The following is a 17,490-nucleotide window of genomic DNA, read 5'->3' on the forward strand; positions in this document are numbered from 1 at the left end:
AGCACAAGAGGTGAGAGGATCAGGGTCAGAGGGTCAGAGCAGACTCTCCATGGAGCAGGGAGCCGGATGTGGGACTCGATCCCAGGACTCCAGGATCATGATCTGAGCTGAAGGCAGTCGCTTAACCGCTGAGCCACCCAGGCACCCAAGATTTCTCTTTTTAAAAATATTTTATTATTATTAACATATAATGTATTATTTGTTTCAGGGGTACAGGTCTGTGATTCATCAGTCTTACACAATACACGGTGCTCACCACAACACATACCCTCCCCAATGTCCATCCCCATCCTTCCCACCCTCCTCCACTCCAGCAACCCTCAGTTTGCTTCCTAAGATTAAGAGTTAGGCAAAGATTTCTTAAATATGACACCAAATGTGTGATTCACAGAAAGAAAAAAATGATAAACTGGACTTCTTAAAGAGTAAACACTTTAAAAGAAATTGTTAAGAAAAAAAAGCCATGGATTGTGAGAAAGTATTCATTCATAAATCATACCTTACGATTGAAAAAAGATATGCACCCAAAATACACAGATTTCTGAAAACTCAGTAACAAGACAAACTACCCATTAAAGACAGGCAGAATGTTTTGAATAGATTCTTCACCAAGAAGATACAGATGACAAATAAGCACATGAAAAAAGCTCAATGTCAGTAGTCATTAGGAAAATGTGAACTAAAACCATAATAAGATACTACACACCCACCAGAACAGTGAAAATTAAACACACACACACACACACACACAATACTAAGCCTTGGCGAGGCTGTGAAGAATCTAGACTCTTCTACATTGTTGGTGGAATATAAAAATCAGTATAGCTTCTTTGGAAAATAGTTTGGCAGTTTCTTAAACACTGATTCATCACGCAATCCAGCAATTCCACTATTAGCTATGTACCAAGGAAAGGACAACATGTCTGCACTGAGACTGTATGTGAATGGTCACAGCAGCAGCATGCAAACAAACCTAATGCACATCAACTGATGAATGAATCAACAAAATATACATCCATACAACTGAAAACTGTTCAACAAAAAGTAATGAGCTATTAATACATGCAACATGGATGAACCTTAATAATATGCCAAGGAAACAAAGCAAGACATTAAAGACTATATATGATTCCATTTATATATAACTTATAGAAAAGACAAAAGTATAGTCAAAAAGCAGATACGCAGTTGCCTTGCGTGGGAGTAGGAATGGTGATTAACTGCAGTCACAAGAGAACTTTTGGGGGTGACTGTATTCAGGGGGTTTGCTTCCGTCTGATCAGTAAGTTAACGTATGGATTGTGTACATTTTCACTTGTGGGTTTACTACCCTGAAGATAGCACCTGGGCTCAACACTTCAGCACTTCTCCATAGGCTACCTTTGGTCCCTGCATCACTTTCAGGATACCCTCATGAATTACTCTCTGGCTGAGGCCTTACAGAATCCAGGAAACAGTCAACTCTCCAGTAACCTACACTGAGCTCCTGCAACAGTCTACTTTAAGTCTGTTCACTCAGCTTGAATACTGAATACAACAGGCAATGAGAAAAGAACAGGAGAGTCGGGGAAGAGGTGAGTAGTCAATGTAAGTTGGGACTTAGTGAGGCCACGTGGCCAGAGAGCGACTATGCACTGGGATGAACATGTGTCAAAGTAGAAGAAACAAGAATGCAGAGTCAAACAAATGACTGAGTTAGACAGAAAACGCATGATTAATGAGTAAGGTTAAGTGGAAACTCTATGTGAATGAACAAAAAAAAGTATGTCTGCAATTGTATGGCTAGAGACGCTATCAACGGACATGAACTTGTTAGAAGCGCTGCCTTTATTCAAAAGGATCAAGGATAATGCCAGTAAGCAGAAGAACCATAAAGTTAATGTAAAAAGTTCCCAGGGGGCTCTAAAGAGAATTAGCAAATTAAAGGCTTTTTTTATAAATAGTTACAGGGAAAAAAAAAGTATAATGTTATACTTGGTACAACATGACAAATATAGTAAGTATATTTGGTATCATGTAATAGAAAGTCCTAAAAATAGAGCGATGATTTATGATAAGATTATATTCTTTGGAATGCCTCCTAAAGAGCTGTTAAATTCAAACTTATCAGATAGGTCAAACTAAAAAGACACAGCGAGAAGAGTGTGATATTATAATATAATAAAGTATATATACTTGGTCTCTGTCAAGGTTCTTGGCACAGAGCTCCTAAAATCCTTGCAATTTCCTGAATGATAGGAGAGGAGTATTTTTTGTTATTTATAATAAGCATCCTTCCACCATACCTGAGTTTATGTTAATTATGACTCTTGGTGAGCCTCTAGACCTCTAGATAACTTTAGGAAGGGAGCTAGATGCCAAAGAAACCAATCATGTGATTAGAAGGCTGAAACTTTCCGTCTTCCCTTCCAACCTCCAGGTATGGAGGGGAAGAGAGGCAGGAGACAGAGTTTAAATCCAAAGAGGCACTGATTTAATTAATCATGCTAACATAAATAAACCACCATTAAAAACCCCTAAAAGACAGGGTTCTTAAAGCTTCCAGGTTGGTGAACACAATGAGGTGCTGAGAGGGTGATTCACCCAGAGAAGGCACAGAAAATGACTGCACCCTCCCCTGCCAAGACCTTGTCCTAGACTCTTACACTGGGCTGCTCCTGAGTTGTAGCCTTTATAATCAACAGGTAAACAGAAGTGAAGGTCCCACCTAAGTTCTGTGAGCCACTCTAACAAACTAGCAAACCTTAGGCGACAATCATGGGAACCCCCCATTTATAAGCAGTTGATCAGGTAGCCAGTCCAGGTGGCTGAGAACTGTAACTGGCATCTGAAGTGGGGACAGTCTTGTGTGACTGAGCCTTTAAACCCGGAGAATCAAACACGGACTCCAGGTGGTTAGCATCAGAAGTGAACTGAATTGCTAGACACTCCTGTGGTGTCTGAAGAACTAGAGAACCACTGTTGGTACTGGAAAATATCCCAGAAGAAGGCTGGTGACAACGTATTCAAGAATATTCATCACTGCCCCCCAAAATCCTCTCATATCCTCTCCTTACCAGTTAGTCCTCATGCAAGTGGGTTGACTACAAATTTCATATCTCAAAACCATTTTCACATGTGGGTCTTTAAAATTTCAGAAACATCGCAAGTGTAAAAACAACAAAATCAGGTGTTATCATGAAAGTGGAACCTAGATGTTCTCCTTCATACTGTACACTTGTGGGACAAAACTAAAAACATACATATATATATATATGTGTATATATATGTATGTATGACTTACTAAGTAAACGGTCGAACATGTCTACATCCAAATCTGTGGATCTCTTTTGCTGCTGGGCTACTAATTGGCAAAATTCCTGAGCAGCTCTCACAATATCTGCTTTTCCATCTTCTGGGGAGAGCACCTTCACTGCCGATCGGCAATTTAAAACTGGAGGAGAAAAACCAAAGTTATTAAATAAAACATCCTGCTCTAGACATTATTTCAAAATCTGTTTCAAGAAATATTAAGTTCAGACTAAAATAAAAGTACAGTTGTTCTAGTAAACAAGAATCATTTAGGTCCTTCAAATTCAATATCAAAACATACCTATTTACTCTCCTCTAAAAAGACTCACACATCACATTTGTGTATATGTATTTATATATCGCCTTCCTTTTAGAGTGCTCAGAGACCTTGTATCTCTGAATGAATCCTCTAGAAAACAGGAATTATAGGCTAGTTTACAATCTTCACTCACCTAAAATGTCATCTACAATCACAGTACAATTAGCAATAACATGAGAGAAGATCAAAATGAAGACTGTAAGGAAAAAAATGTGTTTCAATGGAATAGGTATTGTCTACCTTATCAGACTCTGATTCTATTGGACCTATTTTATAATTGCTGGGATTCTATCTTATCTATTGATATGTAATTCTTTCTACTGATATGCAAAATTCTTTTTTGTCCAGTAAAGTCTAGCAATGCCAAATTCTTATCTATTGACATGCAAATTCTTTCTTGTCCAGTAGAGGATCAATTATCTTCTCTGTAACCCAACAGACAAACCAGTTTTGCCTCCATTTACATATTCATTTCAGTATTTCTGACCTGTATGTCCATTCTCTGGACTCTCTTTTGAACTGGTTACAAAATCTGCCTGATTCCTGGTCTATGAATTAAATGAAATCTTTAACATGTATTTATTTTTTAGTATCTACAAAAATCATAATTTTATCCTTTTCTGAAAATTATCTTTGAACAAGATGAAGAAAGAAAAGTCTAAATATGATGATTAAAGATGGTGACAATAAAGTGACAGAATTTACCTTGAAACACAAAACATATCTACGTAAATTAGATACTCAATTTTATACTCATGCTTACCTTGATCATCTTTGTCATTACTATTTGCAAACTCTGGTGAGTATTTTGAACAATCTAAGCCCAGAAGTTCCTGCTGTTGTTTTAAAATTTCATCCATCAATCTGGAATTATTTCTTTTGAAAATACCTTAAAAAGAAAAAAAGCAAGTAAACCCCAACTAGGTTAATTTATCAACAATTAATGGATGTTTGTTGTGAAAACAACACTGCTCCCAGAATTGGACAAATCCCAAATGAAACAAGTGACTGACTGAACCTAACTAGAATCTAAAAGAAAAACACAACAAAATTTTGTTAATATAAGAGTCTAGAGTCAGGCTAATTTACAAAAAAAAAAAAAAAAAAAAAAGACAGGGTGATTACTTGGGAGTCAGTATGAATATGATAAAATTAGACTGAGAAAAGCATTTTACTTTTTTAAAAAATATTTTATTTAGTTATTTATTTGAGAGAGAGAGAGAGAGAGAGAGAAAGATCACAAGTAGGCAGAGAAGCAGGCAGAGAGAAGGGGGAAGCCGACTCCCAGCTAAGCAGAGAGCCCGATGCAGGACCCTGAGATCATGGCCTGAGCGAAAGGCAGAGACTTAACCCACTGAGCCACCCAGGCACCCCTGAGAAAGACATTTTAAGAGTTCATTTACTTTAAACCTTTACTTACAGATTAAGAAACTGAGACACAAAATCCTTTAGAGACTTGTCCTAGAATTTAAAAACTATAGCAGTGATCTGGAGAGAGCCCTTGTCTTCCTGATTCCCAGTCCAAAGAATTTTCCTTGCAGATCCACTATGTACATTCAGTACTATTACCTTAATTTAAAAGATTTTTATTTATTTATTTGAGAGAGAGAGCATGAGCGCACTCAGGGGGAGGGGTTAGAGGGAGAAGAAAGAAAGAGAGTCTCAAGCAGGCTCTGAGCGGAGCATGAAGCTCCAGTGGGCTTGATCTACACCCAAGATCCCAAACTGAGCTGAAACCAAGAGCTGACGCCCAACCAACTGCGCCACCCAGGAGCCCCTTGATTCATTTTTTTTTTTTTAATAAAAATTTTATTTATTTATCTGACAGAGAGAGAGAGATCCAAGTAGGCACAGTGTCAGGCAGGGGGAGAGGGAGAAGCAGGATCCCTGCTGAGATGCTTAATCAACTAAGCCACACAGGCGCCCCTTTATTTGTTTTTTTAATGATAAGACGAACTAGTATGAATTATGTAAAAAGCAGAAAGAATACACAAAGTAACAGAATCAGAATTTAGTAAATTAAAACAAAGCATGGAAAATGCACTACATAAAACTGTGTTTGGGGCACCTGGGTGGCTCAGTGGGTTAAAGCCTCTGCCTTCAGCTCAGGTCATGATCCCAGGGTCCTGGGATCAAGTCCCCCATCGGGCTCTCTGCTCAGCAGGGAGTCTGCTTCCTCCTCTTTTTCTCTCTGTCTGCCTCTCTGCCTACTTGTGATCTCTCTCCAACAAATAAATAAATAAAATTTTTAAAAACAAAAACAAAAGTGTGTTTGATCCTTCAACCATGCACAGAAAAGTTAAAACTTTTAATTACTATTAGGTCACTGAAAGGAATGAAGAACTATGTGACATATGTTTAATATAAAACTAATAAAGAGAGCTCTAAAAACAAGTGACAAGTTTTTAGCTGTTTTCAGAGGGGGCATTTCTCCAATGGCCAGTGGGTTTTTTACTTTATATCTAAAGTGTTCCTACTCTGTACTCTCAGTCAGATTTGACTTTAAAGCACTTCAAAGATTAACTGGGAGAGAGAACACTGTAAATATAAATAAAATTACACAGAATCTGCTGTATACACATGTCAACTTGGTGGTGTATGTGTTACAGCAATTCAAAGATAAAAAAGCAGTTTCCTTTATTTTAAAAGAAAGGGTTTGTAAAATAAGCAAGACTTGAGCTACGCTGACTTGAGAAACTTAAAAAAATGAGAATACTGTTTTTCAGGGGGAAAAAAACAAAACAAAACAAAACCCCCAACGCCTGAATTCAAAAGACAGACAAATGTTGCTGGAGCAAAGGATCTGAGAAAAGGAGACAGACCTAATTTTCACTTCATGGTGTCTACCGAACAGGTAACCAACAATTCCAAAGCAATGTGGTAATGGTGGAAATTTAGATCTTCAGGAAAATTAACCTGACAACACTATAGAGAAAGGCAGGCAGGAGAGTATTCTAATAGCCCACTCATAACCTGAAGAACTGACACAAGGAAAAGCGTGACTTAATTAGAGGTGAACACAAAAATTCCATGACTTTAATCCTAGCGAACAGAAAATAGTAACTTTTTTTTAAAGTGGGGAAATTCTAGCAGAAAAGTGGTTTGAAGGAGAATAAGCTTAGTTTTAGAGAGCTAATGACAGAATATTTAGGCAGGGGATACCAAAAAAGTGATTAAGACACATGAGGAAATGACATTCAAAAGAGGTCCTGTAAGTACCATGAGGGTAGATCTAGATCTTGACTGTTTTGCTCAAAGGGGTCCAGCACAGTGCCTGGCACAGAGAAGACAACAAATAAACGTCTGCTGAAAGAAGACAACAGGTCAGAGACTGGCCGGGGGACTTCAAAAAACCTGTTTAGGGTAAATGTCGTTTCAACTGGCCCATGAAGAATTAGGAGAATTCTTCAGGGGTACATACAAGAAATGAGAAGTAAGATTTCCAAAGGTAAGGAAACATACATGGGGGAGAGCAGGGGCTAAGGTTGTGGCTCCTTTACAAAAGCCCACAATCACAAGATCAAAAGCCAAGAAATATAAATGCAAACATTGTGTAGTAGTATCCATACCCGGAGTGAAATTAAACAAAAAAAATATAGTCCCAAATACAACCAAAATTTTTAAAGGCAGGTGATTAATATCAGAAGCTATTTGAAAAACAATGTTTAGTATAATACTACTTATGCAACAACAGAGATGTGTAGGATATGAACATCTTTGAGTAAATAACAAAATTCACATGAATGACACAAAGGCATATACTTCAAAACAACTATATAATACAGATTTAGTAATGTTATAAGATTTCCAATTATTTATGCAAATAAAAGATAATTTAGACCACACTTTGGTCTATATCATAGGTATAAATTATGGAAGACATATGAATTTTAAAAACTGCAAAATCACAACACTCCTGCCAGGACATATGGAACTTATTAAAATGTTAAATCTATTTCTCACATGAGCTAAGATTATTCATTTCAACAGTAAGCTACCACTAGGAACCTTGCTTTTGTCTATTTTCACCACACTGGTCCCTTCCTTTGATACTCTGAAGATCTATGCTTCAGTTCTCACCAATTCAATGTGCCAATCCAATTCAATTTGCCTTAGCTTCCAGATGAGAGTGGTAGCACGCTACAGGAACTCCAGCTCTCTCCAAATCAATGGGTGATATTCTTTATTACCAAAATATCACCATCTCTTCTCAATCTATACCTTTCCTTCTCAATCTTTCTAAAGTGTTACCATTAATGACTACCCTGCTTCCTTCTCAAAATTCTATCCTTACCCCAGCTTGTCTGAATGCCCTTTCTTAGCTCTACTCCCAACCTGTTTCTTGAATGGCACCTTCTCCCTTTTCACTGCATCCGGTCCCTCTTCCCCCCTGTAACTGGAGATTACTCCTAGAATTCCTATCTCCACTTTCTCTTTCTGTCCATGTGCTTCTTGCTCTCTAAGTCTAGTCACCCACAGCACTTTACAACCACTCAGGACCAGGACAAGGGTAAGATGAGTGAGGCAAGACTTAAGGGGGCGCCAAAAAACTCAGTTATTACGATAAATAATAACTTAATGCAGTATCTTTAACAACTTAATGCAAAAACATCCACGATGAACAAAACATTAAAATTTTAAGAAAAAACAGGATTAGCATTTGGTTAACAATTCCAGTTCTTTCAAATATCTAATTCTACCTAGAAGTCCTGTAAACATCTGAAAATGAACAAACCTAAAACCTGGCAGTTTATCTTTTAAAGCTAGATCTCAAATACTTATATCAAGTTTGTTTGTTTCTTTAATGGAACAGTACCATAAATGTAAAACTTACATGCACTTAGGGACACGGCCTGAAGGGAATAGGCAATGTAAGAACAGAGAATGTATAAGGATGATAGGACAACGGGTGATTTAAAATTGTCACTGTTGTTAAGCTATTTATATAATTAAAAGATTAAAAAAAAAAAGCCATAGCCCTTTTTGTTGGTCTATTTCTAATAAAGGCATCACTACCTACCCAGTCACCCAGGCATCTTCTCTACTCTCTAGTATTTTCACTATCACCTCCAATGCCCTACTAATATGCTAAACCCATTATCTCTCCTACAGCAGTATTTCCTATATCCATTTCCATTTGTTCCTTGTCCCCAATTATTTCAAGCAATTCTCTTCTTTAAAATATAATCAATGGGTTTTCCTGCCCCTTCTAACATGTATTACTAGGCTGGCAACTAGATTAATTGTTGGATTCATCTTCAACTCTGACATATTCCAATTTTATTATCTCTGAATGTCCCCCAAATGCTTAATGTATTAAGAACATACTGCTCAGATCAGCATTAAGTTGTGCCTAGGGACGCCTGGGTGGCTCAGTCAGTTAAGCATCTGCCTTCAGCTCAGGTCATGATCCTGATGTCCTGGGATCAAGTCCTGCATCCGGCTCCTTGCCCGCCTGCTGCTCCCACCGCCTGCTGCTCACCCTGGTACTATGCTTGCCCTCTCGCTCTGACAAATAAATAAAATCTTAAAAACAAACAAACAAACAAACAAAAAGATTGCAGCCAATGTTACCACACATGGTAGGGAGAAATAATGTTTATGAAACAAATGACTATTTCTCTGTAGTATGCTACTCCCAGCAAATCAGAATTGCCTTATGCCCCCGCCAAACATATGATGTAAGTCCAACGTCCATCCTTTGTGACCTTCCCAGCCCAACACCTACTAAAACTCTACATAAGCTAGTTAAAATATCACTTACCCTCAAGAAGCCCTTTCCAACTCCCCAGCCAGATATGCCCCATTCTTCCTTGGACTCACCCTCACCAAATACACACTTTGTTCAAACTCTGTAATAGAAAATATTCTACTTTTTATTCTAATTATAGCTTAATCCCCCTACTGAATTGCAGTCTTACTTATGAACTTGTGTCTTATTCATCTCTTTTCCCCTAAGGCACCTTCCACATAGCATGAGTTCAATGTTTGTTTAATAAACTGAATTATCAGTGCACAAAGTGCCACCAACAACAAAACCTAACTGGACAGGTCTCTGAATGGAATTTTTAAGAAGTTTCCAGGAACCTCTCACAATAAAAGCAGGCACTTCCTTAATGCACACAGGCAGAAATTCTGTTAAAAGGGAAGAATACAGAGGCACGGTTACAAAGTATCTTTTATAAGAATGCTCATAAAGTTATTTTAAACACAACCTTTGTCTTGGCTGATTTGGATGGAGAAATTAAATATATAGGTATTGCTTCTGAGAAGTGCTAAATACAGACAAAGCACAGTATCAGCAAAATGATTCCTGATACCTCATAGCTTGCCCCCTCCAGAAATCCTGATTATATACCACACCCATCTCACTTTCCTATAAGCATACTATCAACTTAAAATTTACTTCAGGATTCAATGTGTACCCACACATATTTCACATGATACACAAGAAATGCAACAAGATGTAAGACTGCCTTTGACTAAGACAGGCAATTCCTCTGGTAATAGCATAGTATGATATTATGTAAGTATTTATACTTATGGAGTTCTTTTTCTCATATCATAATTCATCTTTTTTGCCTTCATAGGCTCTCAATGGAAGCCAAAATGTTGTGAAATAAGTCAAGCAGAGAAAGTCACTTATCATATGGGTTCACTTATTTGTGGAACATAGGATATAGCATGGAGGATATTGGGAGAAGGAAGGGAAAAACGAAGGGGGGGAATTGGAGGGGGAGAGAAACCATGAAAGACCATGGACTCTGATAAACAAACTGAGGGTTTTAGAGGAGAAGGGGGTGGGAGGATGGGTTGGTCCCGTGATGGGTATTAAGAGGGTATGTATTGCATCGAGCACTGGATGTTACACGCAAACAGTGAATCATGCAACACTACATCAAAAACTACTGATGTACTGTATGGTGACTAACAACATAATTTAAAAGAGAAAAGAAAAGAAAAGAAAGCAAACATGTAATAAAAGAAACTATCACAAAAGTCATTTTATGTAAAAGAAGTTGGGACCATAATCACTCAGAAATAACTAACATAAGGATTACCTAAGGGGAAAACAACTGCAAATACATTTTTGAGAAAAATCACACTTTACAGAATCATACAGTAATAAAATGAAATAATTGTTTTATCCCATCTTTTTACAGATGAGGAAATAGAGCTAAAAAGGTTAAGCAATTGTCCTTGTTGGTTAAGAGTCTTTAAAACGATGGCCTGAAATCCAGGTCTCTCGGATTCTACTTACTCAGTTCAATAACTATTTCTAACACTGATAAACACACAATGTTAAACCCACTTTACTAAAGACCCATTACATTCTGAATTCCCCTCCCCCAAAGTTGAACTCTATTAAATATATACAATTAGCCTTTTCACAAATAAGTCACATCTTTTGAAAAAAACTAAGACTAGAACTCTTTTTTAAAAGGTTTTTAAGAAGGTTTCCCAGGGCTAACAGTTATTTAAAGAATTTTGTATTATGTTTTGTTGCTCTACAAGTATATCTCATGTACTCTCAACTTCCTAAGTGTAAACTACCTGTAAATAGACAGAAAAGATATGTGGAAGAACTATTTTTAAAAATACACAGATTCACATGTACACACACCCATGAACATTTATAATTTCAATAAGAAATAAAATATTATGCTAAGAAAACTGGACCTCAGAAAGGCTACACTGTTTTTGGTATTTCTTGATAAACATTAGCTGTGCACTTTGGGGGCCAAATGTAAACTTTTTAGTCTTAAGAAATATCTATTTTAAATTCTAGTATTCAAATCTACTTACAATGCTCAAAGTATAGAAAACAAGGTAAGGTAATGTCACCTAACCGTCCACCCTGAACTGAATGCCCCCAACCTTACATCATAACACTTCCAGTTTTTACTATTTCTTAGTCTTTGTTCCCATGCATGTGTAATCCTGGTTTATAGGATCATACAATTTTTTTTTCACTTGTGTAACATGTATTCTTCCTCGGTGCTAATCTCGTGATTATTGTAACAATTGCATTATTTAACAAAAAAGTCTTTGCTGATTTTATTCAGCTCTCAAAATACAAAAATCAATACTTTCAAAACTGAGATCGTTACCATTACAGCTACTGCATATTCTCTCAGCATTTAGGTTTTCATCATATTCAAGGAAAAGAAAAATGCCACTATAACTGGTGAACATAGAAATTAAGTGGAACAAAAAACATTATATGAGGTCAGACAGATGTAGGCAAAAGGGTCATACAAAAGGATCTGTGGGCCTTAGTAATGAGCTGAGAAAACATTCCAAGTACAACAGGAAACTGCTGGAAGGTTTTATTCAGGTTTCAAATGATGTTAACAAAAAAGATCACCTTGCTGGTGAGTGAAGAATGGATTATATAGGGGCCTGAATATCAATGAAGATCTATAAGGTGGCTACAGCAATAATCCAGGTGAAAAATAATAACTCAAAGTGGGTGGCTGCAATGGACAACCAAAAGTAGTGTCCAATTTGAAACATATTCTAGAAGTAAGGCCAAGGAGGTCCGTTGATGAATTACAGGTGGAATATAATGTAAGAGATTCACAGAAGACATCTAAATTTTTAGTTGAGCAATTAGTTGGAAGGTGCTAATATGTTTTAAGATAAGAAAAACTGTGAGAGAGACAGGTCTGGGGTAGGGGGGAAATTCAAGAGTACTGTTTTGGAAATGTTATGTATCTGAGATGTTGAATAAAAGTGAACCTGTTAGGCAGTGAGTTGGATATAGGAGCTGGAGTTATGGGAGAGATCAAGACTGGAGATACAAATCTGGGTATGAGCATTTAAAGGTTATCTAAAGTGATAAGAATGGAGAAATCATCTGGTATAGGGGTCAACAAACTAACTGCTATTGGGAACACCGCCTCCACCACTCACTTACGACTGAGTTTTGGACTCACTTGCAGAATTGAGTAGTTGTAACAGAGACCTCTAACCCACTACGCCTAAAAAGATTTACTAGCTGACCCTTCAAGAAAAAGCTGGTTGACCTAGAAGATGGCATGAATGAGAGAAAGACAAGGCATATATACATATAAGCAGCACAAAACTCTAGGACACCCCAACATTCAGAAGTGGAACAAATGAAGAGAAGCCAGAAGGCTCAGAAGGAACAGAGCAAGACAGGAAGAAATCCAAGCATATATGATAGCATCAAAGCCAAGACAGAAATATTTCAAAGAGAGTAGAATTAAGTATGCTCTACATGCTCTAACTACCTATTAGAGTATATACTGTATTCAGGACCCTTACTGTAGTTTTCCTGAAATCTCTACTATATTAATTAAAATGACATTTTAGAATTATAGAGCTCAATATTTAGTCTACGCTTTCACTCAAGCATGCATACATTAACTGGGTAATACAACCATGACATACGTACTTTTTTTCAAATTAAGGTAACCAAGTAAGAAGGAGTTTTGTTTTTGTTTTTTTTTAAGATTTTATTTATTTATTTGACAGACAGAGATCACAAGTAGGCAGAGAGGCAGGCAGAGAGAGAAGAGGAAGCAGGCTCTCCACAGGGCAGAGAGCCCGATGTGGGGCTCAATCCCAGATCCCTGGGATCATGACCTGAGCTGAAGGTAGAGGCTTTAACCCACTGAGCCATCCAGGCGCCCCTAAGAAGGAGTTTCATTAGACAAGTATTCACTCAGCAAATCTTATCTGTATTCCTTAAACACTGCTTCTTTTTTAAAATTTATATGAAATGAATAATCAATTCCATAAAATGAGACTTTTAAAGCACCTATTTAATGTATCTTCTTTTAAATCTGAAATCTGAATTTTTATCATGGTTATCCCCTCCGTTCTCTAGAAACAGATTTCAAGAAACATCTACAGCAGGTATTTACAAGGCAGGGTCCTGGGATCAAGTCCCACATGGGGCTCCTTGCTTGGCTCCCTCTGCTTGTGCTCTGTCAAATAAATAAATAAAATCTTAAAAAAAAGACAAGGGAAGGGAAGAGAGAAAAGTGGGATAAACACTAAAATAATCTCTCCTAATTATAAAGCATAACCGGCTATGGAATTAATAAGTGTCCATCCTTCAAAGTGGCCTTTTATCCTTTTAAACTAGAAACGTAAGTGACCTAGGGGTTACCCTCATTTAATTTCTCTAACAACCCAATTACCCTATCAGAAGCAATCTTCAGAGAAAAAAACATATACTTATGAAGCAATTATTTAAAATTTTTAAAAACTACCATTAAAATTTTACATGACTAAAGCAGTCATAACAAAATAAATCTTATATGCCATTAAACAATTTTACTTTAAGGGAGAGCCCCAGGATACTTCATTGGAATGAGCACACTGTAGCAAGGGAAGAGACCTGTGACTGCGGCACAGCAAATGTGACAAGTGCTGTGCTTCCCAACCCAGCTCTTCAGCAGGAGAGACATGCGTGATTAACAAACCGCACAAGATTTCTCAGCCTCTGGGTGCACATCTTAAAAATGAGAAGAATGTCTTCACATACTCTGCTTACCTGACAAAGACATAATTCAACACAGAGCAGAAGTCCCATAAAATCAAATTTGGTTGATTAAGAAAGTATGTCCTATAATTTATAGGATTAACCTCTGTATTAGTGGTATGAAGAAAATTCTATTTGCCTTCAAATACGTTACAAATTATTTCTATTACCTGTAGATAAGTACCACTTTAATCAAGGCTTTAAGTTGACCCAACATAATTAGGAATAATACTAAAAGTGACTATATTATAGTCCTATTCTCTTACCAGTGGAGGTCAGTATAGCAAAACAATTAAGTACAAAACCTCTACAAGAAAATCTAGTTCAAATTCTAGAGCTGCTCCTTACTAGATACGGGTGCTTGGCTTTCTAAGTTTCTAAGTTGGCTTACAGTTTCTTGATGTGTAAAACTGCTAAGGATTTAATGCACTTCTTTGCATAGTATCTAGTACATAGTAAGAATTCAACAGAGACTAATTATTCCTATTAAGTAAAGGTTTATTTTTTTTAATTTTATTTATTTATTTATTTGACAGAGATCACAAGTAGGTAGAGAGGCAGGCAGTGAGAGGAGGGGAAGCAGGCTCGATGCAGGGCTCGATCCCAGGACCCTGAGACTCTGACCTGAGCCAAAGGCAGAGGCTTTAACCCACTGAGCCACCCAGGCGCCCCAAAGTTTATTTTCATACACGGGTCCAGTACTGTGGCTAAACAGAAGGGTACTCAAGAGAATGAGGTCATTTCAAAAGTTAACAAAAGCAGAGTAAGGCTTTCCAAAGTCAGCAAAATTGGGGATTGAATAACCAAGACCTTAACTAAAAGTAACAGAGCGTACATTATAAGGATTGATGGTAGCCTTTCGCTGGGTACCTAACTTTGTGGCACAAAGAGAGGACATTCCAGGATGCTAAGGTACATGTGAAATTCTGTACAGGACAAAAAGTACACAAAGGTGAAGACTGGGAACAGATGCTCCCATACATGAGTTTCCCCATGAAGGAAGACAAGCACCCCAGTTTGTATTGCTCATTATAACATGATATAATCACAATACAACTGGATTTTCAACACTTCTTCCAACTCTGTATTTCAATATGAGGAGAACAAGAAGTACTTAGTAAAACCATACCACCCAACAGCATCTGTGTCACTGTGCCAAATACAACTCGGACAAACCATGTTCATTTCCCTCCATTATTTTAGGGGTCCTGGGTATTCATGCTGGGAAACAAATTACATGTACAACACCAAACTACACATTGTAGGAGAAGCAAAAATGAAAAGGATAGATAATCTGTGGAGCTTACAATCTAGTAAGATGATTCAGGCCCACAGACATGACTACTACTTTAGAAAAGAAATACCTTTAGAGATGTACAAAGTTCTGCGGATATCCAAGGATAAAGCAAGATAAAAGAATGGAAGAGTCAAGACAGGCTACGTAAGAGATCATAGTGAGTAGGGATGGACTTACAAGGATAAATGAGAGCTTCTGACTAGTAGACAGCCAATAGACAGTGAAAGGGAACATCAAGTAACCTAAACATGGATGCAGCAAAAGGTATATAAGATAGTGAGAAGTAGTTTGGGGAGGCTGGGAGTACACTGGACAGGCATTTTTAATGCCAATGTGAGAAATCTGTACCCAAAAACAATTTCAGAAGATACCTAGTCCAGATTTACAACTTTACAACTATGGAAGTTAACTCCAGAAAGAGCAACACAAAAGAAATCTGTTCTCCTGTTGCTGAATCTTCACATTAGAAGACAATTCTGGAACACTTTATGCTAATATTTTGGAACAATTCTGGAACAATTCTGGAACAATTTATGCTAATATTTTAGGGGCTAATTTTAGGGGCTAATTTATGCTAGTATTTTAGGGGCTAATATTAAGCCCCTACCCAGATTGCCTCCCTCATGAAAAGGAACATGAAGAATGAATAATCTGAAGTAAGGTAAGTTGCAAAGTATCCCTCAATTTGTGCTAGCCTCAAACTTCAGTGCACAGAGGCGATGTATAGACAGTCTGATAAAAACAAAGATGCTCAGGTCCCACTCCCCTAATTCAGTCTGATCTAACTGTTCAATCTCTATTTTTTAAGATTTTATTTATTTATTTGACAGAAACAGCACAAGTATAGAGGGAAGGGCAGGCAGAGGGAGAGAAAGAAGCAGACTTCCCCACCGAACAGGGAGCCTGATGTGAGGCTCCATTCCAGCATGACCTGAGCTGAAGGCAGCCACTTAACCGAATGAGTCGCCCAGGGGTCCCTGAATCTCTGTTTCTTATAAGTATCCCCAATGACTCATTCTCAGATGGTCCCCTGGCCACATTTTGAAAAGTACTGCCCTATAGCAAGGTCTCCGCATGACACCAATAGAGCTGGGCAGTAAGAACAGGTCCCATCACTGAAGATAATAATACATACCCAGGTAACGTGGAGTTAAGCATACTTCAAGTGAGACCCAGGCAAGCATAGCACCCAAAAGCCCCTAAACTCCAGTTTTTTTGCCACCCCAATTATGGTCATTTCTTTAGTTATAATCATGGAGACAAGTTAGGCAAATCTCTTTACACAGGTCCTGTTCCTTGAGCTCCCTGCTCAATGGGGAGTCTGCCTTTCCCTCTCCCTCTGCTCCTCCCCCTGCCAATGCTCTCTGGCTCATTCTCTCTCTCAAACAAATAAAATCCAAAAACAAAACAAAACCTCCTTTCTGTTTTTTTGTCAATACCTGGTTAGCTTGACTTCTTCCTTTTCATAACAATTATTTTTCTTTTAGCAAATGTAACACAAGATATTTCTGAACTACATCAGCAATTCGTTAACAGGAACTGCTGGAACAAGGAAGTGTGGCAATATTACAATCTTGTAGGTACAATAACCAAGTTAAGCTGTTAGCTATACATCTGCCTTCCCTTCTGGAATATAAAGGTACTTGCTTGAAAAGAATCAACTGTATGTACGGGATTCACTTATAAGTCAATTCACCACATTGTTTAATGGCTTCAACTAATTTCCATTTCTGCTTCACTTCTTTCCCCAGGCAGTATTTGTGTTGCCCTGGTTCAAGCAACGATAGTGTCCCTTCTAACAGTCTTGTGATTTCTATTGGTCTGCTGATTACTTTGGGAAGTTCCATAAAATGTCAGTCCCCATTAAACTTTATCCTACAGGTTAAATCATTTGATGATGACAGGCTGAGTCACCCTATTCCTTGCTGACTGCAAGAAAGATGCCAGGTTAAAGATTAATACCCTCTAAGAGTTACGTCTGACCTCACACTACCTTTCTGAAAAAAAACCCACAAATGACACCCACCTATCTGAGAAAGATTCTAAGGAAAAAAATCAAACTGTAGC

General features: G+C 37.6%; 1 protein-coding gene across 1 annotated transcript in view; it reads right to left on the reverse strand.

Moving 5' to 3' along the window:
• The window catches only part of NUS1 (NUS1 dehydrodolichyl diphosphate synthase subunit), a 28,928-nt gene that overhangs the window by 9,878 nt on the left and 1,560 nt on the right, over nucleotides 1-17,490 (reverse strand). The window contains exons 2-3 of the mRNA XM_044249971.1: nucleotides 4,374-4,499; nucleotides 3,284-3,433 (exon numbers count right to left, since the gene is read on the reverse strand). Of these exons, the coding sequence (XP_044105906.1) occupies nucleotides 3,284-3,433; nucleotides 4,374-4,499 (276 nt within the window). The remainder of the gene's footprint in view (nucleotides 1-3,283; nucleotides 3,434-4,373; nucleotides 4,500-17,490) is intronic.

This window comes from Neovison vison, chromosome 1 (assembly GCF_020171115.1).
Source record: "Neovison vison isolate M4711 chromosome 1, ASM_NN_V1, whole genome shotgun sequence".
Taxonomy (NCBI): domain Eukaryota; kingdom Metazoa; phylum Chordata; class Mammalia; order Carnivora; family Mustelidae; genus Neogale; species Neogale vison.